Source organism: Vicugna pacos, chromosome 13, assembly GCF_048564905.1.
Source record: "Vicugna pacos chromosome 13, VicPac4, whole genome shotgun sequence".
Taxonomy (NCBI): Eukaryota; Metazoa; Chordata; class Mammalia; order Artiodactyla; family Camelidae; genus Vicugna; species Vicugna pacos.
Window position 1 is genome coordinate 34,261,279 of NC_132999.1, and position 25,086 is coordinate 34,286,364.

The window sequence follows — 25,086 nt, forward strand, 5'->3', positions numbered from 1 at the left end:
TAATAAAAACTCACACCAAAGAGGTAACATATCTCAACATAAAGGAGGCCATTTGTGACAAAGCCACAGTAAACGTCATACTCAAGAGTGAAAAGTTGAAATGAAAGCCTTTCCTCTAAGTTCAGGAACAAGGCAGGGATGCCCACTCTTGCCACTTCTATTTAACATAGTAATGGAAGTCCTGGTCACAGTAATCAGACTGCAAAAAGAAATAAAAGGCATCCAAATTGGAAGAGAAGAAGTGAAACCATCACTATTTGCAGGTGACATATTTTATATAGAAAACCCTAAAGTCTCCACTAAAATTCTATTAGGATCACAAAATGAATTCAGCAAAGTTGCAGGACATACCATTAACATTCAGAAATCTGTTGCATTTCTACACACTAATAATGAAATATTAGAAAGACAAAGTAAAAAAAGAAAAAAAATCCCATTTAAAATTACACCAAAAAGAATTTAAATACCTAGGAACAAACTTAGCCAAAGAGGTAGAATATCATGCTCTGAAAGCTATAAAACATTAATTAAGGAAACCAAAGATGATACAAAGAAATGGAAAGCTATCCTGTGCGCCTGGATTGGAAGAATCAACACTGTTAAAATGGCCATGTAACCCAAAGCAATCTACAGATTTCATGCAATCCCTATCAAAATACCCATTTTTCATAGAACTAGAACAAATAATCCTAAAATTATATGGAACCACAAAAGACCTCAAACTGCCAAAGCAATCTTGAGAAAATAGAATAAAGCTGGAGGTATAACCCTCCCAGGCTTCAGGCTATGCTACAAAGCTATAGTAGTCAAAACAGTATGGTAATAGCACAAAAACAGACACATAGCTCAATAGTACAGAATAGAGAGCCCAGGAATAAACCCATACACCTACGGTCAATTAATCTATGACAAAGGAATAAGAATATACAATGGAGGACAGTGTCTTCAATAAATGATGCTGGGAAAACTGGACAGCTACATGTAAAACAATGAGATTAGAACATTTCCTCACACACTATATATGAAAATAAACTCAAAATGGATTAAAGATCTAGATGCAAGACCTGAAACCTTAAAACTCCTAGAAGAGAACATAGGTAGAACACTCTCTGACATAAATTGTAGCAATATTTTTTTGGATCTGTCTCTTAAGGCAAAAGAAATAAAAGCAAAAATAAACACATGGGACCTAGTTAAACTTGAAAGCGCTTTTGCACAGCAAAGGAAGCCACTGACAAAATGAAATGACAACCTATGGAATGGGAGAAAATATTTGCAAATGACTGATAAGGAGTTAATATCCAAAATATATGAACAGCTCATACAACTCAATATCAAAAGCATGAACGACTCAATCAAAAATTAGGAAAGACAGATATTTTTCCAAAGAAGACATACTGACTGCTAACAGGCACATGAAAAAATGTTCAGGATCACTGATCATTAGAGAAATGCAAATCAAGACAACAATGAGATATCATCTCAGACCTGTCAGAATGGCTATCATCAAAAAGTCTACAAATAACAAATGTTGGAGAGGATGTAGAGAAAGGGGAACCCTCATTTACTATTGGTGGTAATGTAAATTTGTGTAGCCACTATGGAACACAGCATAGAAATTCCTCAAAAAACTAAAAATAGCCCTACCATATGATCCATCAATTCCACTCCTGGGTATAGGGTATATATCTGGAAAAAACAAAAACATTAATTTGAAATGCACCTCAATATTCATAGCAGCACTATTTATAATAGCCAAGATATGGAAGCAAACCAAGTGTCCATCAACAGACAAATGGATAAAGATGTGGTGTATATGTGTGTCTATATACACATATACACACACAATGGAACATTACTCAGTCACAAAAAAGAATGAAATTCTGCCATTTGCAGCAATGTGGATGGACCTAAAGAATATTACACTTTGTGAAATAACTCAGACAGACAAATACTGTATGATATCACTTATACATGGAATCTAAAAAATAATACAAATGAATGTGTATACAAAACAGAAATAGACTCAGATACAGAAAACAAACTTGTGGTTACCAAAGGGGAGAGGGAAATGGGGAGGGACAAATTAGGAATCTGGAATTAACAGAGACAAACTATTACATGTAAAATATATCTGCAACAAGGATACATTGTATAGTACAGGGAATACAGTCATTATTTTGTAGTAACTTTTAACAGAGTATATAACCTGTAAAAATACTGAATCACTCACTATGCTGTACACCTGAAACTAAGATCATGTTGTAAATCAACTATACTTCAATTAAAAAAATATTTTTTAAGGAAGGCATCAAGAGTTTTTCAAAATTTGACCATGGTTATTATACAGCTAGAATGCGGCAGAACTATAATTTCACACATCTTCTGTTCCTTCTTTAAATTTACCTATGCCTGAAAATGCAGATAATACCTACTTGTCATCAATGTCATGAAGCCTGACTGAGATAACATATAGTCTAACAACGTAGGAGACAGAACAGGCACACAATGAACGCACCATTTACTATACTGACACCTCCCAGGAAACCTGGCAAAGAAAGGTAGAAGATCAAAGTAGGCTGCATCTTGGTTGGTTTTCTGGAAAACTTCCAGGAAATCTAACTTATTCACCAAAAAGCTGTTAGTAGAGCCCAGACATTCATTTGACTTTTTCTAAATGTTCTAATCTGAGATTACTCGTACCATTGGGTACACTTTAGCATTTGTGTGTTCATGTACATAAATCTAACTTCTAAAGTTTTACAAAACAATTTATCTGTTTAAAACAAACAATCTAAACTGCTTTTCAAGCACTACTTCTTTCAAAATGTTCCATTGTAGTCTTCTGGAGAATAAACTTGAAAGTAATTTTTTTTTTAATGGGGAGGGGGAAAGGAGGCTGTAAGAAAACACTTTCCAGTGCTATGTAATCTGGCAATTTGGAACTCCTGCTGGAGAGAAACAAAGACTCGAGAGGAAGGGCATCAGAAAACAGGGCAGCAGATACTAGAGACTGACTGAGTCACTGGAGAGAAAATAAACTGATTTAACACAAAACAGGCACAATAATTGAAAATATTTCCCATTTATCAAGCAGAATTCCCTTTATGAATCCTGGCAACTAGAGAGAAATAAAGATATAAATAGGCAATGCAATTAAATGTGCTTATAGAGCTGGCCATTTTTTATTAACAGCTACTTGAACATACATCACTATTTATGAGGTCTTCTGAGTACTTTCTAACTATTTCTCAAAATACTCCAAGACATCAAATAACAAATCTCATGGAATCAATTATTGTAACAGGAGAAATCAAAATAAGGCATTGACTTTGAAAGTGGTCATACTGGACGACTGCTGAAGATTCAGTGTGTGCACTCAGTAGGCTCTGAATATGTAAATGCCATTAACAAGAAGCACAAATAAGAACAACTACAAATACCATAACTTGTTTAAATTTTACCAATCCTATACATTTTCTTTCTGAGCACTTTAGAGAAACCAAAATAACGTTAATTCAGGTTTATTAAAAAGACCCCAGGTACTTTGTCAAAAAAAGTGCTTAACAAATATCAAACAAACAAAAAAACAAGAGAACCAGCAACATTTCATGACAAGAGCTTCACAGGTTGACTGATTAGCTCAGTGTTTTATTATACTGAAATCTTTACTATGTCAATTCTTAAAACATTCAGTGATGAACTAAATGAAGCTGGCTTGTTCTTTATCAATAAGACTAAGACAGGATGATCTACTTTACAAAGTAAAAAAAAGATTAACCATGAAATTTCAAAGAGTTGTAGTATATATACTCTTTTAGCGCTAAAGGTACTCATTAAAACTCAAAGGCTGTCTACCAGTCTATTTTCCCCTCATTGTTATATCACATTTACCTCTTCATGTGCCAATTATCCAAAACTTAAGGAGGAAAAGGCTACCAAAACAGGTGTCAGATACATGGCTATCACATAGGGTATATGGTATATATGTAGGCACATATTATGTATATGTGTAAAGTGATAATTTAGAAAAGTTCTCAAAACTATGTGTAGAGTCAAACATATATATTACACATATATATGACTTTATTAAGGGAGGGGTAGGTGGGGAGACAGGCAGAGTGGTCAAGAACAGAGTATGTTTGCTGTAAACAATCTGTCAGCAATAATGTCTGGTGTCCAAAATTAGGCATGCATCCTGCATAGGTCTGATTTAATTGCTCCACTCAATATAATGGAAGTAAACCCAGGCAGCATTCTTTTTCCTATCAAAGTAGAAAGGTCTTAGGCGATTTCTCTAATTATAACTATACATAATGGAATAAAGATGAACTTAGTAGCATTCTACCCTGCCTGCCTCAAGTGATTTAAATAAAATTAAATCAGTCTGTGCAATACATTTTCAATAGACAGAGGAAGGAGATCAGTAAAAGGCTTTCTGTTACTCACCTGTAACCCTCTCCTTTGTAGAATACTGGAATCATCCATAATAGATAGCAGACAAGAAAAACCACTCTCCGGAGTCAACCACTAGTGACTACTTGCTTACTGCTGGGTGAAGAGGCAGACAATCAATCCCGCTCTCTCTGCTGTGCCTACTAACCACCGCTCCACTAAACCAGCTCTCTCTCGGTCCAGCATGAGTCACTGCCTCACATCAGAGCCACGTCTTTCTTCACAGCAGTCCAGATAAATCTCATCTGAATTACCACCAAAAGAAGGGGGGGTGCTTTTCATATTTATTTTTCTCTTCCACACATACCCCTTTGGTTGAAAACATCTGAAGTACTAAGAAAAGGACAAAGGTCCCAGAAAAAAAATTCCAATCTTTAATATCCTGACTTCACTGCTTATTAAAAAGGTTTGGCAAACAAAACAAGAGAGTCTCCACCTACAGCTACTAAGCTTATAAAATCCATGTCACGTTTTCCTTTCCAAAAACAAAATCACTCCACAAATGTTTTTAAAAAGATAACAATTTTTCAGAAATACAAAAAAAACCCATATTATTCTGATGCTATATTGCAGGCTTAGGCTGATATAAAACCAGTTATTGTTTTGACTAAGGCGGCAAAATTCCTTTCATCCTTTGTATAGACAAAGCAAATGTCAGATTCTTTCGATACTGTCACAGACTCTTTTGTTTCTTTATCTCTAGATACACTGGTCTTCACTTCTTGGGCAGTCACGAAAACCTCTTTCTTCAGGAGCTTAGATCATTGCTAAGGTCAGTTTCCCTGCTCTTTTATGTCCTGGAGGGGGCTTGTGCACGTGTGGTGAGTTCTGAGCATGGACGAATTCATTCATCTATTCATTGCTGATAGTACTGTCACAGGAAAAGCTCCCCATTTCCCATTCCATCAGACTTCTAAAAGGGCACAGCATGAAAAAATCTAGTTTTACCCAGGCTTTAATAATCTCAAAATCGTTTCTTCGGTCACTGGCTGCCATGTTCAAAAAAAGACTTCAGCCAAGTTTAAAGATGCTTCTAGTCTCTTAATTTATAACTTAAATATATATACACATACATATAAATATTCAGAGTTCAGGAGTGAAAGTCAGCTCTCATGATTTTGTTATTTAAACACTCCATAAGCAATGTTTTAACTCTCCAATTTTACAGTAATTGCCAGAATCCTAGTAAACACAGGGGAAAAGCAAGGCAAGTTAGTGATTTTTCTAGGTCGCAAAAGAACTGTTAGCAAAGGCAGCACTATATTCTTCACAAGAGGCTTAAATACATTATCTACCAATTCACAATTATTTTTCTTCAAACTATAGGACATGCTGCATAAATTATTCACTTCCCAAAGGATTTCAGGAGACATTAATCCAAATTTCCTAATTTGACAAATAAAGGTATGCATAAAGCATCCTGAATCAGGCTGTTACACTCTCTAAGAAGTAAATGTAGCAATAACTATACAACAGATTCAGTCTGCACCCAACAAGGAGGAAAAGCTGCCCCTCTTATAATTATGGCAGCTGCACCCAACAGTGTGGGGCTTGAAGGAAGGTCTATTTACAAAATCTTTTTCTTGTCTTCTTACAACTGCTTCTAGTCACAAGAGCGAGACACACTGCTGAAAACAGCACAGAAAGCAGGATACATCTCTCTTCCATTCAGCAAAAAACTTCTGATCCTTAGCACAACCAGTGTGGTCTTTCATTGTGAGAGCTAATAAATCCACAACTCCATGGACTCCTTCCATCTGCTGTTTTAAACAACTAATAGCTGGATTATGTCTATGGGGAAAACAAGCATAAGACCCGAACAGACAGCTGATTTGCATAGGGTGTGCTACCCACTGAATGAATATCTGCAAAGTCACAGGCTTTTAAAGCTACAGAACCTATCAAAACAGATTTTATTAACTAACAAATAAAACACATTTATCAGCAGAGAGGAAGTCAGAGTGAACCTCTACTCCATCTATCCCTATAGAAATATAAATGGTGCATTCTGATAAACTGTTTAGGCCAGAGATTCAAAATTCAAACTCTTCATTCATTTACTAATTTAGGAATCATTTATTATGCTAAGCACTGAGATGAGCATGGGGGAAAATTACCAAAATTAACATTACTCATAAACTAATAATTCTATTCTAGAAGAGCTCAAATCCAATGGAGAAGCCAAATAAAAACAAGTAATTATGATATAATGGGAAAATTATGACAAAGCACTAAAGGAGTGTCAAAGAGAGCTCAATTCATTACACTGGGAAATCTACAAAAAAGGCTTCCAGTGGTAGTGCCATCTGGTCACTGAAACTAATGTTATAGAATTCTCAGTCCTTGGCCAAGACAGTCTCCATTACCTAAAGTGTATATAGCTTAAAAATCTTCAACCAGTCCTCACTAACTAAAAAATTAAGTAACAAACTCCTCCCCCTGGCATTCAATGCACCCCATAACACAGAAACAATAGATTCTTCTGCACTATTACCTTGCTGTAACCTTAGCCTTCCAGTGAGAAAGAACAATGCATCGTTTCCTGAACAGATCCCCTCCTTCTTCTCCATTTCATATTCTTTGTGGTGAAACAGGAATACAATCATTTACCTCACAGGACTGCTGAAAGGAATAATTTAAACAACATATACCAATGCTTCTTAAACCTTTCCAGTATTTCTAATGACAGAGTAGAATGCACCCTGCCCAAAATTTCCTGCTACAACCTGGCTTCTTTAAAGGCTCATGGTTTGTTTGTTTTTTAATTTGCATTCTTTTCTATTGAAGTATAGTCAGTTTATCCAGGGGGGTAGAGGGTGGGAAGGGATAGACTGGGATTTCAAAATTGTAGAATAGATAAACAAGATTACACTGTATAGCACAGGGAAATATATACAAAATGTTATGATAAATCACAGAGAAAAAAATGTGACAATGAGTGTGTATATGTCCATGAATGACTGAAAAATTGTGCTGAACACTGGAATTTGACACAACATTGTAAAATGATTATAAATCAATAAAAAATGTTAAAAAGACTGAAATAAAAAGTATAGTCAGTTTACAATGTTGTGTCAATTTCTGGTGTACTGCATAATGTTTCAATTATACATATACAAACACATATTCTTTTTCATTATAGATTACTACAAGATATTAAATATAGTTCCCTATGCTATATAGTATAAACTTATCTATTTTATATATAGTTGTTAGTATCTGCAAATCCTGAACTCCAAATTTATCCCTTCCCATCCCCATCCCCCAAGTACCATAAGTTTGTTCTCTATGTTTGTGAGTCTATTTCTGTTTTATAAGTAAATTCATTTCTGTCTTTTTTTTATTCCACATATAAGTGATATCATACAGCATTTTTCTTTCTCCTTCTGGCTTACTTCACTTAGTATAATAATCTCTAGGCCCATCCATGTTACTGTAAATGGCATTGTTCTTTTTATGGCAGAGTAGTATTCCATCGTGTGTGTGTGTGTGTGTGTGTGTGTGTGTGTGTGTGTGTGTATCACATCTTCTTTAGCCAATCATCTGTCAATAGACATTTAGGTTGTTTTCATGTCTTGGCTATTGTAAATAGTGTTGCTGTGAACACTGGGGTGCTTGTACCTTTTCGAATTATATTTGTTTTATTTTGTTTTTATTTTTCAAGGTTGCAAATCATTGATCATTTTTTAACACCTTTATTGTGGTTTGATTTCTGTACAGTAAACTACACATATTTCAGATGTACAATTTGATGAATTTTGATACATGCGTATACCAATGAAACTATCACCACAATCAAGATAGCTAACATTTCCATCACTCCCCAACAGGTGCAATTTTTGAATTACCAATTTATGCCTTCCCACCCCCTTCAACCCCTGGTAACCTAAGTTTGTTCTCTATGTCTGTGAGTCTGTTTCTGTTTTGTAGATAAGTTCATTTGTGTCTTTTTTTTAGCTTCCATATATAAGTAATATCATATGGTATTTTTCTATTTCTGACTTACTTCACTTAGAATGACAATCTCCAGGTCCATCCATGTAGCTGCAAATGGTATTGTTTTATTCTTTTTTATGGCTGAGTAGTATTTCAGTGTGTGTGTGTGTGTGTGTGTGTGTGTGTGTGTGTGTGTGTGTGTGTACACACAGCTTCTTTATCCAGTCATCTGTCAATGGATATTTGGGTTGTTTTCATGTCTTGGCTATTGTAAGTAGTACTGCTGTGAACATTAGGGTGCATGTGTCTCTGAATTATATACCCAGAAGTGGGGTTGCTGGATCATACAGTGAGTCTATTTTTAGTTTTTTAAGGAATCTCCAAACTGTTCTCCACAGTGGCTGCACCAATTTACATTCCCACCAACAACAGTGTAGGAGGGTTCCCTTTTCTCCACACCCTCCCCAGCATTTATAGTTTGTGGACTTTTCAATGATGGCCATTCTAACTCATGTGAGGAGATACCTCATTGTAGTTCTGACTTGCATTTCTCTAACAATTAGTCATGCTGAGCATCTTTTCATGTGCTTGTTGGCCATGTGGATGTCTTCTCTGAGAGATGTCCATTAGGTTTTCTGCCCATTTTTCAACTGGGTTGCTTGTTTTTGTTTTTTGGGTTTTTTTTTTTTTGATATTAAGGTGAATGAGCTTCAAGCATCTTTTCTGACCACGAACACTGTGAGATTGGAAATCAACTATAAGAAAAAAACTGCAAAAAACACAAACACATGGAGGCTAAACAATATGCAATTAAACAACCAATGGATCACTGAAGAAATCAAAGAATACCTAGAGACAAATGAAAATGAAAGCACAATGATCCAAAACCTCTGGGACAGCAAAAGCAGTTGGAAGAGGGAAGTTTATAGCAATACAAGCTTACCTCAGGAAAAAAAAACAGTCTCAAATAAACAACCTAATCTCACACCTAAGGCAACCAGAGGAATAAGAACAAACAAAACCCAAAGGTAGTAGGAAAAAAGAAATCATAATGATTAGAGGAAAAATAAATGAAAGAGACTTAAAAAAACAATAGAAAAGATCAATTAAACTAAAAGTTGATTCTTTGAAAAGATAAAACTGATAAACCTTTAGTCAGATTCCTCAAGAAAAAAAGAGGGCCCAAATCAATAAAATCAGAAATGAAAAAGGAAAAGTTACAACCGATACCACAGAAATACAAAGGATCATAAGAGGTTACTATGAGCAACTATTAGACCAATAAAATGGACAACCCAGAAGAAATAGACAAATTCTTAGAAAGGCACAATCTCCCAAGACTGAACCAGGAAAATACAGAAAATATGAACAGACAAATTACCAGTACTGAAATTGAATTAGTAATTTAAAAACTCCCAACAAACGAAAGTTTGGGACCAGATGGCTTCAAAGGGAAATTCTATCACACATTTAGGGAACGGTTAATGCCTATCCTTCTGAAACTATTCCAAAAGATTGCAGAGGAAATAACATTTCCAAACTCATTCTATGAGGTCTCCATCACCTTGATACCAAAACTAGACAAAGATATCATGACAAAAGAAAATTACAGGCCAAAATCACTTATGAATATATGTAAAAATCCTTAACAAAATACTAGTAAACTAACTCCAATAATACATTAAAAGGATCATACAACATGGTCAAGTGGGATTTATCCCACAGATACAAGGATTTTTCAATATCCACAAATCAATCAATGTAATATAACACATTAACAAACTGAAGAATAAAGACCAAATGATCATCTCAATATGCAGAAAAAGCTTTTGATAAAATTCAACATCCATTTATGATAAAAGCACTCAGAAAGTGGGCATAGAGGGAACATACCTCAATGTAATAAAGGCCATATATGACAAACCTACAGCTAACATCATACTCAATGGTGAAAAGCTGAAAGTATTTCCTCTAAGATCAGGAACAAGACAAGGATGCCCACTCTCACCACTTTTATTCAACATAGCTTTGGAAGTACTAGCCACAGCAATCAGAGAAAAAAAAGAAATAAAAGGATTCCAAATTGGAAAAGAAACGAAACTGTCACTGTTTGAAGATGACATGATACTATACATAGAAAATCCTAACAATGCTACCAGAAAACTATTAGAGCTCATCAATGAATCTGGTAAAGGATTACAGGATACAAAATTATTACACAGAAATAAGTTGCATTTCTATACACTAACAACAAAACATCAAAAAAGAATTAAAGAAACAACCCCATTTGCCATCACATCAAAAATAATAAAATATCCAGAAATAAACCTGCCTAAGGAGACAAAAGACCTGTATTCCAGAAACTGTAAGATGCTGATGAAAGAAACTGAACATGACACAAACAGATGGAAAGGAATACCATGTTCCTGGGCTGGAAGAATCAACATTGTTAGAGTGGCCATACTACCCAAGGCAATCTACAGATTCAATGCAACCCCTATAAAATTATCAATGGCATCTTTCACAGAACTAGAAAAAAAAATTTAATTTGTATGGAAACACAAAAGATCCTGAATAGCCAAAATAATCTTAAGAAAAGAAAAATGGAGCTGGAGGAATCAGAATCCCTGACCTCAGACTATATTACAAAACTACAGTAATCAAAACAGTTTGGTACTGGCAGAAAACAGACATGTAGATCAATGGAATAGGATAGAAAGCTCAGAAATAAACCCACTTATGGTCAATTAATCTATGACAAAGGAGGCAAGAATATACAAAATAGAAAAGAAGTCTCTTCAGTTAGTTGGGAAAACTAGACAGATACATGTAAAATAATGAAATTAGCACATTCTCTAACACCACATACAAAAATAAACTCAAAATGGATTAGAGACCTAAATACTATAAAACTCATAGAGGAAAACATAGGCAGAACACTATTTGACATAAACTGCAGCAACATTTTTTTTTCAATTTGTCTCTTAGAGTAATGGAAATAAAAGCAAAAATAAGCAAATGGGACCTAATTAAACTTACAAGCTTTTGCACAGCAAAGGAAACCACAAACAAAATGAAAAAACAACCTAGGGAATGGGAGAAACTATTTGCAAATGGTAAAACCAACAAGGGATTAATTTCCAAAATATACAAATGGCACATACAGCTTAATAACAAAAACACAAACAACCCAATAAAAAAATAGGCAGAAGACCTAAATAGACATTTCCCTAAAGAAGACATACAGATGGCTAACGGGCACATGAAAAGATGCTAAACGTTGCTAATTATTAGAGAAATGCAAATTAAAACTGCAACGATGTGTCACCACACACTGGTCAGGATGGCCATCACTAAGAAGTCTATAAATAATAAATGCTGACAAGGATGTGGAGAAAAAGGAAACCCCCTTCCCCACGCTGTTGGTGGGAATGTAGTTTGGCGCAGCCACTATGGAGAACAGTATGATGATTCCTTAAAAAACTAAAAATAGAGTTATTATATGATCCAGCAATCCCACTCCTAGGCACATATCCAGAGAAAACTCTAATTCCAAAAGATACATACATCCCAATGTTCACAGCAGCACTATTTAAAACAGCCAAGACATGGAAGCAACCTAAATGTCCATGGTCAGATGAATGGATAAAGAAGATATAATGTGTGTATATACATATATACATACACAATGTAATATTACTCAGCCATAAAAAAGAATTAAATAATGCCACTGGCAGCAACATGGATGGACCTAGAGATTATGATATTAAGTGAAGTAAATCAGACAGTGAAAGACAAATATATGATGATACTTATATTTGGAATCTAAAAAAAAAGATACAAGTGAAGTAATTTACAAACTGGAAATAAGACTCACAGACATAGAAAACAAACTATGGTTACCAAAGGGAAAAGGAGTGGGGGATAAGTTAGGAGTCTGGAATTAACATATATACACATTTTATATATAAAATAAACAATAAGAACCTACTGTATAGCACAGGGAACTATATACAATGTCTTGTAATAACCTATAATGGAAAAGAATCTGAAAAAGAATATATATATGTATGTATAACTGAATCACTCTGCTGTAAACCTCAAACTAAGACAACATTGTAAATCAACTATACTTCAATTTAAAAAGCATTTTTTAAAACATGTATTTTCTGTAAAAATGACTGAAACAAAAAACATTTTTACAAAATTCTAAGACTTGTATCTAAGTCCAAACACACCAGGAGCTACTAAAGAATTACTACTCTAACTTTCAATTTCCTTTTTGATTTTAACAAGTGGGGATTCTCTTTTCTTTTGCTGTGCTCAGCTATGGGGTTCTGCTGTATTTTTTTAGAGTATATTTTATCTAGCATTTCTATGCATTTGGACCAAGAGGAGGGCTCTTCAGCTTTAGGTTAGTCCATCATATTGCTAGAAGTTCTCTATTAACTCTTTAACTCTAGTATTCTGACACCCATCCCTACATTCCTGAATTTAATACACCCTACTACATGAGTTATTTTTATAAGGAGCACAAATTAACTTCAAACATTATTTAATCTAATAAGTATTATGTTAGCAGTCGAAACAGTTCCCATAGGTTAGGTTAAAATCTTATTAATTGATTTAATTAATCAAACTATTCATTAAAATATTCCTCTTACAGATGAATTCTTACATTTCACAAATGAATATTACAAAATGGTTCTAAGTCTTAAAAATCCCAAAACTAAAAGAAGTGTCCTAATGTTGCAGAATGGTCCAAATAAGGAAGACTCAAAGACAGTTTGCACCAGATATTATAAAGAACAAAATCTTCCAACACTTCTGATCTGCCCTTTCACCAATTAGAGCAGTCAGGACATAAGAGAACAAGGCAAAAACAGAAATCCTCAAGTATTCCATGACAGTCTGCACAGATCATTTTAATAAAATGCCTTTAATACATAAAATTCAAAACCTCACCAAATACAGAGCCAAACCCTATACAAGTTGCCAAAGGTAAAGATGCAAATAGGATAAATAAGAGTTCTACTTTTAAACATAAACAGGTAAATAAATGAATAAATGCTCTTAAATGCTATGAAGAAAACAATGTGTGATGCAGGAAGAATAATTATATTTATAATTATAATTATAAAACTTCGAAGAGAGATTCAGTCACGAAAAGATCAGGCAAAAATTTTATCAGTTATAGCGAAAATAAAATGCAAAGGTTTTGTGGTGGGAACGTTCATTATCTAGAAAGAAGACTAACACTAATGGAATAGTAAGAAGGGCTTACTGTATAAGATAACTTCAGAGAAGTAGGCAGGGACCAGATCATATAGTAACTTGGTAGACCCATGAGAAGTTTAAAGTTTATTGTTCATGTAATAGGAAACCACTGGGTAATTTTAAGCAAGAGAATGACATAACCTGACACACTTCTTTTTTTTTAAATACTACTTTCTAAAAAATTGTTCAAAAAAATTTTAAGTACTGACTACTTTGTGGAAAATGATCTGTAAGGAGGTCAAGAGAGTGCAAAGAAATAAAATAAGAAGCTACTGAAACAGTTCAGACTAGAGAAATGGGGGCCTGGACTAGGGTTCTAGCAATAGAGCTTGGCAGGGTCGGGGCAGAAGGGAAGTACACAGATTAAGAATGCATTCTATACAAAAAGTCAACTAGATTAGCTCTTGGACTGAACATGAGGTGGAAAAAGAGAACTATCAAAGATGGCATTTTTACCAAGACTGGGGCACCATTTACAAGATGTAGACACTAGAGAAGGAACAAGTCTATCATTCTGACATGTTAAAATTCCACCCTCCTCACTAATTTGCCTCTAAAGAGTTACAAATGGTTTTCCTGCATCCCATATTCACTAGTAGCAACCTTCAAATGGTGGAACCCGACCACTTCTTTCTTCCTGAGAAGAGTATTACTTTCTAACTCTTCCATACGTAAAACCTGTCTGGAAAGCTGACTAAGTCAGTGTTAGGTGCATCTGACTGAGGAAGGATAGGAAATACTTTGTAAGCTTCCTAAGCATCAGAGTGAAAACATGAAGAAATGGCCATTCTAGCATTGAGAGCTCTTGTGATACAAATCGTATAGTTTTCTTCAAATTGTATTACCTTTTTCATTACTAAGTGAAATATCTTCCTTTCTGCTTTCAAAGACTCAAGCCCATGGTAGGAACAGAAAAACATGCCTAACTAGAATTTTGTCTGTGTCTTTTTCTGTTTTGTAGAAAAATGCATTACTGTCTTCTATTCAGATATTGCTGGTGGAAGGTAAACTATTAAAAACAATAACACCTATTAAAAAATATGCATATAACTTTTGATCCAGCAACCCCATTTCAGAGGATCTATTTTAGAGAAAGAGAAGCATCAATATTTAAGGATACATGAATATGGATATTTATTACAGCATGTTTAGTTCCTATAGCATGCTGAGAGGAAATGGTGAAAAACTGTTGAATAGTGGTTTTTAGTATTCCCTTAAAACCTTGAGTTTCCCACATCTCAGTGGTTCCTAAACTCTGCTGCACATCACAGTCAATGTGAGCTTTAAAAAATCCTGATCTCCAGGTCACCCCCACTATCAATTAAATTCGAATGTCTGGGATTGGAAGCCAGGAATCAGTATATTAAAGATTTCTAGATGATTTCAATGTTTTTTGCAATAAAATTTGGGAACCAATACTTCATCTGTTTAAAAGAAGTCCACCGTTCTGAGGCCCCTCTCTGTTTAGTGTTGCTGGGTTTAGCAAATAAAAATACAGAATTCCCAGTTAAATTTAACCTGCTGTAACATTCCATTTTTCCTGTCTGGTTTTAGATGAGAAAAGGGAGTTGTTAAGAAAATATGGAAGGAGAGATTTCTCTATAATTTCTCAACAAAAGTGGTTCAAGTGAAAATAAGAGAGAAATTTCCCAGATACAGTGATTACAAATTAAGGAGAAACATCATCAGAGAGATTCAGAGCATTTACTCTGCAAAAAGAGAGATCTGGATTCAAACCATACTTTTATCATGAACCATTTGTGTGAACTTGGGTAGGTTGCCTTCTTTTAAATCTCCATTTCCTCAACTTAGACACTGACTAATTATGACTATTTCAAAGGGTTGGTATAAGGATCAAATAAACTAATGCATTTCAAATACTCAGCATAGTCCCTAGCACATAGGATGTATTTAACAAATGTCATTATTTTTAATCTTGTGTAAGTGAGCCTTTCAAAACTGGCTCTGCTGTAACAAATGCTGCTTCATGCAGAAATACTAATGTCTCCAATAAATTACTCCTAAGAGAAGGATATAACTATACTTCAGTTAATGTCTGACTGTTTATGTAAGTAGGCAAGTACCAAGTAGAATAACACCATGTATGAATCTAAAAGAGTATTTAAAAATATATTTCAAGCACAAAGAGGATTTTGCATCCTATGACCAAAGTAAGTATTATTCTTTTCCATGAAACTAATATTCTAAAACGCCAATGGGACATGCTTTTCACTGACATCAGTAATTGTGCTGCTGAAGGAAAACAGCTGAGGCCCTTTAACACAATGCAGCTAAAAAAACTGCCATCATAAGCTTGTAATGAGAACTAGTATCGTTCAGAGCAATAAGGCTGGATTAGCTACCCCCTCAATTCCTTTAACGGGCATAACATAGCAATTTATATTAGCATTCATAATCAGGAAACTAAACTAAACAACTGTAAGACACAATAAAATGTCTCATAAAATTTTTTTCTATTAGACAGAGATGCTCTTAATCCCAGCATTTTGATATGCAGCTCAAATGTCACTGTACAGAAAACATGGACTACAATTTCATACAGTCATACCAGGTAAACAAAACACCCAGATGCATTCATTTGTAGCAAAATATATTTTAAATGCTATGATTCTTCTTTGATAGTACTGATCTAACTTTAATCTTTCATTGCCATTTATAGCTATACAATTGTATCAATGCTGATTTATAATTATATACATATTCCTTTAAAAATATATTAGTATCTGTCACTCTCCTGAGCGTCTAGATTCCACAAGGACAAGAATTATGTCTGTTTTTTTCACCCCTGTACCTTCCATACAACCTAGACAGAAATACTAAACATTTGCTAAAGGTTACCAAATGAACAGGAGGAAGAGGAGTCAATTCTTACCACTCATTAGGAGAAATTACATGATTTGTTTCAATATAAATCTTCCTATTCATAATTAATTCTCCAGGCATTTTCACTGAAAGCATAGAGGCAAGCATCTTTTTACCCCATTTAATACTACTAGTCTACAGAAAAATTATAATCAAGGACAACATACATAGAAGAAAACTAATTTGTTGAAAGGACTAGTTTTCTTCTTTAAACACAGAAATATAAAACATTCACAAATCGATTATACTGCTTAACAAGAACAAGAAACTTAACCTCCTAATCACACTGAATGACACATAATGGAACAGTTACTGAAAATTCAAGACTCAACAGCAGTTTCTCTCCCTCCCTTAAAACATCTTTTGCTCTGCACTGTTCACTACATGTCTCTCTTTGTCCTGAAAGCCTGAGATCGTGCTAAGCACAAAGACTGTATCTCATTCTTCTCTGTGCACCCAGCACAACTGGCACAGGTGAGTCCAAAAAGGTTTATTAAATTCAGAAAGATATGATCCCTATCCTAGAAGAGATCATCATCTAACAGAAGAGTGGTTCCCCTAAAGGTTTATCCGTTTTTAATCTTTCCACGTTCTCTCCAGGTGAACTCATCCACATTCATAGCTTCAACTACCATTTTCATACTGATGATTTTCTTGCCTCTTGAAGCGTGATCTCCAGCACACATTTCCTGAGCTCTAAACAAAACTGCTTACTGACCAACTGTATGAATAGCATTTAGGTCCCTCAAATTAGACATGGCCAAACAGAGCTCTTTTTTTCGCTCCCTAGATCTGTCCTGGCTCCTTTATTCTTGGGTTTGTTTTGTTTGTTTGTTTGTTTGTTTGATTGATTAATGAAATCATTCTGTGAGATCTATCAAGTCTTTGTAATTATAAGAATAATCATTGGCAGCTTCTAAGCAGGTGATAACTATTATATCTCTAGTTTCAGGAAAAAAAATCTGAACTATATTTCATAAACAAGCCAAGTAAGAAAAGGAATCAGGATAAGGATACATAAAGTGGGAAAAGGTGAAAGAAACAACTGATGAGGAAAGCAAGAGACGTACACAGGGAGTAGAGAACATGGGCAAATGCGAAGACCCGCATTCAGTCAAAAACGCTCTCTGAGCACTTAACATACACTGATCTCCCTCCCTGTCCCTCTCCATCCCTCTCCCCTCAACCACCTCCCACATTTTTATCTGAAAACAATCTTTTGACTCTAGTCATCACCTCTACCAAAAAGACTCCCTCTACCCCATTTCTCCACAATGCCCTAATCAAACTTTTCAACCATTTTGATACTCCTCAGTGGCTCCCCACTACCTAAAAATGAGGTCCGAATGCCTCCCTTAACATCTAGCCTCCCTTGCTCTTTAATCCAATCTACCCAACCCACTGTTCATAACTTCATCTACCACTTCACTCTCTCCCTTAGGCTCCATGAAGATGGGGATCATGTCTGTTTTATTTAAAGATGGAGCCAGCACTAGGCATAGTGACTGCCACACAGTATGAGTACGTCAACTCTATGCTCCAGCCAAAACGAACTACTTGCTATTTCTAGGATTTTAGACAATCATACCTTTATTTCATGTTCCCTACTCCAGAAAGTCCTCCTCCCTGCCCAAACCTACTCATGTCTAAATCTTACGTATCCTTCCAGGTCTGGCTCGAACACTATATCTTCCATGAAATTTTCCTTCAGTCCCTAGAAGTTATTTGTTGCCTCATAGACAACTCCTAACATCCTTTGATTATTTCTAATCTTCCTTTAAAATCCAGCTCAAGCATTATCATTACTAAGCTTTTAATTTCCATCCATATTCAGAAGGGATCACTGCTTCTTGTGTCCAAACTATGCCTCATGCAGTTTTCTATTATAACAATTATACTGTAATTATTATTTAGTTCTCTGAGAACAAGGACAATGTCTTATATATCTTATTTTCTCCACCATTCACCCTAAATCCTGACACCCCATGGTCACTAGAAACATTTTTGATGAATGAATAAAAATCCAGACAATATGTGGATATAGTATTTCTCAATCTATGGTATAGATGAGATTTAGGAAGGAAACTTAAAGCCCAGAGATACCATAACCCTAATATAAAGGCAAATCTAAATATTATCCTTAAAATTATAATTATACTTACATTACCTCCTTTTTATAGCTCTCTGCCTCGAGAATGGTTACCAACTTTGGTCAATCTACCTCCAACTTTACAACAATCTATAGAGCAAGATTATTTCCCAGGTTCTGCAACAGAGGAATACATGTCTCTATGTAATAAACACCTTAGGCTGAAATTTGCAAATTAGCTTCATATGGAACCAACTAGACTACCACAGGTTCAGTTTACCCTATCAGTGCTTGTGTTATTACTAAGATGCTTATTATATATACATTCCATATGTTAAACAGTGATGGAAAATTTTAAGTCTACAATTCTCCCTCATTTAACACAGTAATAAATCTCACACACACACACTTGTGCGCACACCCAACCATGGGTTCCTGTCATTTTATGTGGTACAAAACAATTTTGCAAGTATGGGGATATAAGATGGACATTCTAGGCAGTTTTTTTCTTAACTGCCTGAGCAAACTGCTAAATGTATTCACAAACAGAAAATATGAATCAAGAAATCCTGAGGCAAAGAAAAGACAGAAGAGAGTTATATTAATCTTGGGAGAAGGACAGAAAAACAAAACAGAGAGGGGTAGCTTAAGAGCTATGTGTCTTACTCTTTTTTTTTTTATCACCCGTAGCTCCCAGCATAATACTTAATAAAACGGCCACATAAATAACATTAACTGAATAAAAATTATTAAAATAAGATACACTACAAGGAGGTAACAGGCCAAGAAAGTAGAGCCCAGCTCTTTCCATTGGCTTTATGTGCCATGAAAAACAGGATGTGGCAGAAGCAATGTTAACCTCTGGGTAAAAGGCAAGTAATGCCAGTTCCTGGGCAAAAAAATGGTAGAGGAAAAGATGGCACAGTCTCAAGTACTGTAAAATGACCTAAAGTTAATTACACGTAAAACAATCTTCAACTCTGACCACTAATGTAAATCTGGGGAGTTACCTTTCACCATTTCTATAAGCCCTTCAAAACCTCCCTTTATCAGGGACCCCCCAAGACCACCCTGAGGTTCAACAATTCTCTAGGACTCATAAGACTCTGCATATACTTGTACTCATGACTAAAACTTATTACAGCAAAAGGATACAAAAAAAATCAGCAAAGGGAAAAGGTGCATAGGGCAAAGCCCAGAGGAAACCAGGGCAAGCTCTGAAGAGTTCTCTCCCAGTGGAGTCACAAAGGACACATTTAATTCCTCCAGCAACAAATTTTGACGACATGCTTGGAATGCTGCCTAATCAGTGCAGTTCATCAGATTCAGTGCTCAAAGTTTTTATTGAAGCTGGTTACATAGGTACACTCTGCCAACTACATACCAAAAGTCCAGGCTTCTGGTAAAGTAGGTATTCACATTGTACAGTCCAAGCACAGTCAGTCACTCTTATTATTTAGGGGAAGTTTTATCAGTGTAAGAAACAGTTTACTATCCAAGTTCCCAGAAGCTCACCAAGGGCTAATCTTGCATGCAGGCCTTTTTAAGGATAGCAGTCTCAGGACTTGTTGACTCTTTTCTGCACACTACTCTTTCTTAACATTCCTCTTTTAAGGCTACCAGTCTGCACATACTCTAGAAAGTCTATAGATAAGAAAATTGTGACACTAAAGGAATTGCATTTCCAGAGAAACACATCAAGCAAGCTTAAAAATAGGCACCCCAAGGGAATTTATGACAGGCTTTCTTTGCCAGATGTCAGCACCCCGATGAATAAAATGGCCCAAGAGAACTCCCAGCCAGATCCTTTTATCTATATGGATGATTCCAGCATGAACTCTCAGGATGATTCACATACCAGCTGGTCCCAAGAAATGGAAGAAGCACCAAGAATGCACCTCATTCACTGAAACACAGCACAAAGAGTTGGAGGCTCTGTTTAGCTGCAACATGTTTCCAGATAAAAATCTCCAGAGAAAACTTGCTTTAAAACTCAACCTACCAGACTCAACCCAGTAAAGACTGGGTTCAGGAATCAGTGGTTCAAAATGAGGAAACAGCAGCAGCAGCAACAAAAATCGCTGAAGCCACCAAACCAGATCCTTCCAGCCAAGAATGTGCCAACAGCATCAACAAGTCCTCATTTTTCCCCCTATGGTTTCAGATTCCTGTAGCTCCCTCTCACCTCAGCCCTTAGGCCTTTTCAATTGGGCAGGGGACTCTATCCTCACTGAGAGTCCTACCAGTGATGTCCAAATCCAAGATCCTCAGTTGGAGAGACCAGTGGCCTCCGTTCCTGCTTTATACTCTGATGCCTATGATACAGCCCAAGTGGAAATGTACAGCTTTCCTGATGAAGATGAGATAGCCAGCTCTTCTTTCCACTCTCTATATCAGTATCTCTCACCAACAAGGCCCAGTTAGAATAGAGTTCCTCTCTTAGAATCTTTGCTGGTCCAGCTGTACATTTATCTCCTGGGCAAACCTGGTTCAGTATGACAAGCTGGAGCTTTGCAGCCAGTCTACAGCCTGAGAGAACCTAGAATTCCAGAACCCCTCCAGTAGCAAGACAGACTTTGGATTTGTCTGATTAAAGTACTAATAAATGTCAGGCAGTATTTTTTAAAAAAAGAAAATTGCAAAAATGGGGAATGACAACTCTGATCAAAATACTAATAAATGTCAGATAGTATTAAAAAAAGGAAAAAGAAAATCACAAAAATGGGGAATGACAACTCACTCGGAAGCCAAAAAAAAAAAAAAAAAAAGGACTTGGGTCAAACACCATAAGTAAACAATTTTTAGAAAAACTGATTTTCACGTAACCTTCATTGATTCAATTACTGCATACAAACAGTAAATATTATGTTAGATGGTTGTTGCAGGGAACAGTGGATAGAGGGAAATTTTTGTAATATACAAATCCTGCTATCAGGAAGCATACAGTCTAGTGATGGATAGGATCCTCTACCAAGATTCCCAGCAATATTTACAAATGTTAACCCAATGAGAAAAAAGAAAAGAGACATGTTCATGGAGAGAAGGGGTTTGAAAACACCCTTCATAACCTTTACAGTAGAAGTTATTCAGAATTTTAGAGACTAAGTGTCAAAAGAACAAGAATATCAGAACCCTCAAAACCAATTCATTTTGCAAATGCTTTCAGAGATTCCACTACATGCTGTTCATTGTGCCATGCTCTGGAATCCAGGTGTAAACAGATGCAACTGCTCAAACCAGTAGATGAGAAAAGATTCACACAATAATAATATTAGCAGCTAATATTTCCTAGCGTTTACTATGTACCAAGCACTGTTCTAAGAACTTTACAAATACAAATTCATATAACACTTAGAACAAAAAGAGAATAACTATTTTAGACATTTTTATTCCTATTGGACAAAGAAGGAAAAGCATTACAGTAAAGTTAAGTAATTTGCACAAAGTTAAGCATCTTCTAACAGTGGTAACTGGTTTAAACACTCAATCTTCATTCACACTCTTAGAGTCTACCACCTATATATATATAGTAATAAAGTTTGTATAAAGTCTAATTGTGGCACAAATAAGGTTAAACAATTCTGTTCAGGATAGGGGAGTCACAGAAGTCTTCACAATGGAGGGAATCATTGAGTTGGATCTTAAAGGATGTACAGAAGTTGACTGCAAATCTAAGCAAAAGGAACAATGTATGCAATTCCATGTAAGATTCTAGGAGTCATTATCAAGTCCTCTAATTTCCCATTTGAAAATGAAATTTATTAAATGAAAAGTTTCCAGAATAACTGCTATTTGCTACTATATCTTATTCTTTTAAAAAACATTTTTACATATACAAATTTAAAATTAAGATGCAGTAAATGCTATATTTACATGTATTTTAATGAACCAGAGAACTGTGGAATAGAATTTCTGAACTACAAGAGATGGCTTCTGGGATGAAGACAATCTCAAAAATAGGTTTATGAAAAAAAGAATTAACAGTGCTTTGAATAAAACTGCATTATTTAACATCAAGTAATTCATAGTCAAAACTATGTATAAATAAGTTCAATGTTTAAAATACTTGCAAGGTGTACAGGATATCATCCATCTGCCCCCCCCCCCGATCATCTACTATACCCCCAAATGCAGAATCATTATAACTATGTCAACAGGTATCCTTGCCCTCTTCTGTCCAGATGGGATCAGCCAATAGGTAGCACCAGCAGGAGGTAGGAGAAAGAAAAGAGGGTAAGGAAGAGTCAGGGAGATTCATTCTCCTGGGTTAGTCGCTGCAGGGTTGTGTTAGGCAGGCTGCATCCCACTACCACTAGTCATGCCCACTGTCAGGTCACCTTCTATACACAGCCTCCTCTGTCTCCAAATTCCAAGGGTCAATTCCTCCCCTCACACTTTCAGGCCTAGGATTGGTAACACCACCAAGTGATTGTTAAGAAGAAGTTACTGTGTATATGTTGCCATTTCACTAAGTCCTGTCTATATCTCTTTATTATATTATAATTTGTCTGTTCTGTTTCCAGCCAGAACCCTAACTAATATGTGGAATAAAATTAAATGCATTTTCATCCTTATTTGTCTACTCTAAAGAGGAGAAATTCCTTTCAACTCAAAGAAAAAATTTTATGTAATCAAAACCAAGTAAAACTTTCCCTAAATGTAATCCTGATCAAAATCTTCAATATCTGAATAGTGGAGAAAAGTGAGTATCAATAAATTCAGGAAAAAAAAAGCAATTCAAATTATCCAACTTGCCAAAGACTTTCCACTTACTTACAAGTTTTGAAATAGACCTGAGTCAGACCCGGTTTTGAATTCCTGCTCTAACATTCACTAACTATCCTAGAGCAAAGTACTTGAATTTGTTCTGTTCAGTGTTGTATGCAGGCACCCAGTACACCAGTGATACATAGTGGGCACTTTCTAAATATCTGTGGAATGAATGGACAAATGAACAAATCTCTGCAGGCATCAATTTCCTCACTTGTAAAATAGGATAATGTTGATTACCTCACAATGTTCCTGAGAAAACAAAAGAGAATATACGTAGGAGAACATACAGGTGTAGGGTCTAGGAAGTATGAGTTCTCTATTCCCAGATCAAATATCTCTAGTAATTCTGTTTACATGACAGAATGTATCAATATCAGTACTTTTCAAACTTTCTTCAGCACTGTTCATTATATCTATACATAGCAATACACGATATTAATGGTCCAATTAGAGGACTTTCTTTGGGGAGAGGGAGGATTCGGTTTATTCATTTATTAATTTATTTAAATGGAGGTACTGGGGATTGAACCCAGGACCTCATGCATGCTAAGCACCCACCCTAACACTGAGCTATACCCTCCCCCACTTAAAGGATTTTTTGTACAAGATTTAAAACAACAACAACAACAAAAAGAACAAAACCTGTAGCTGTAAGTTTTAACTGGTGATTTAATAATACTTTTCTACATATATGACACTTTATCAAAAACTTGCATAAACATCCAATCCAAGAGCACAAGATATCCTTCTGTTTCTCTGTATCATCTTCAATTTCCTTCATCAATGTTTTACAGTTTTCAGAGTATAGGTAACCTCCTTGGTTAAGTTTATTTCTAGGTATTTTGTTGTTTTTGATGAAACTGAAATGTTTATGTCAGCTATAAAATTCTGGTTTTTGAAATGAAAAAAGAAAAGTGAATGAAGGGCCGCAAATGGCAAAATATCCTTCTTTCTTATGGGTGAGTTGTATTCCATTATGATATATATGCTGCATCTTCTTTATCCATTCATCTATTGATGTGCACTTAGAATACTTCCATATCTTGGCAATTATAAATAATGTTGCTGCTAATAGCAGGGTGTATGTATCTTTCTGAATTCTTATTTTGTAGTTGGCTTTATTCCTTTGATAACTAGGTAAGTTTAAAAAGCTAAAGCTCTAAACATTCTTAGAAACAATGAACAATACATATACGTAAATTTTTAAAAATATGTGCAGTATATTGTGTATATGTATTTACATACAATATACTGTATATGTGCAATCAAATCGTAACAATTCTACCTAATAAAACTGAAAAAAAAACTTTATGTATAAACATTCTATCATGTATTATAACCCGCAACAAATACAATAAGCTGGCTTTCAATAGTCTTAATCAATCAATCAATTTATCTAAAAATTTATTTAATTTTAAGTGCTTCTTAAAAATATGGAGGCTACGATTTTTAAGGCTATGCACCTTAAATTCTTTACAAACCATCACAGAAGAGACGATAAAACATGTTTAATAATCCAACACAAAATTAAGCTCTGTATTTGTTTAGGCAAAATAATTAGCCTATTCTTTTACTTTCCTATTAAGGATGCCCTTGAGAATAAGCAACTAGGTTAATAACTTGTTCAATCTAATGAAAATCCCCCAACTTCTAAAAACCTCTTATGAAGCATT

The 25,086-nt window shown here is 35.2% G+C and overlaps 1 protein-coding gene and 1 pseudogene across 5 annotated transcripts in view; one reads left to right on the top strand and one right to left on the bottom strand.

Moving 5' to 3' along the window:
- The window catches only part of MAST2 (microtubule associated serine/threonine kinase 2), a 178,234-nt gene that overhangs the window by 118,253 nt on the left and 34,895 nt on the right, over positions 1–25,086 (bottom strand). Inside the window, exon 5 of one of the 5 annotated variants that reach the window (XM_072974526.1) lies at positions 1,648–1,689. The exons of the other annotated variants lie outside the window; for them this stretch is intronic. Within the exon in view, the coding sequence (XP_072830627.1) occupies positions 1,648–1,689 (42 nt within the window). The remainder of the gene's footprint in view (positions 1–1,647; positions 1,690–25,086) is intronic. 5 annotated transcript variants of the gene reach the window in all.
- On the top strand, positions 19,927–21,064 carry LOC102544103 (arginine-fifty homeobox-like; annotated as a pseudogene).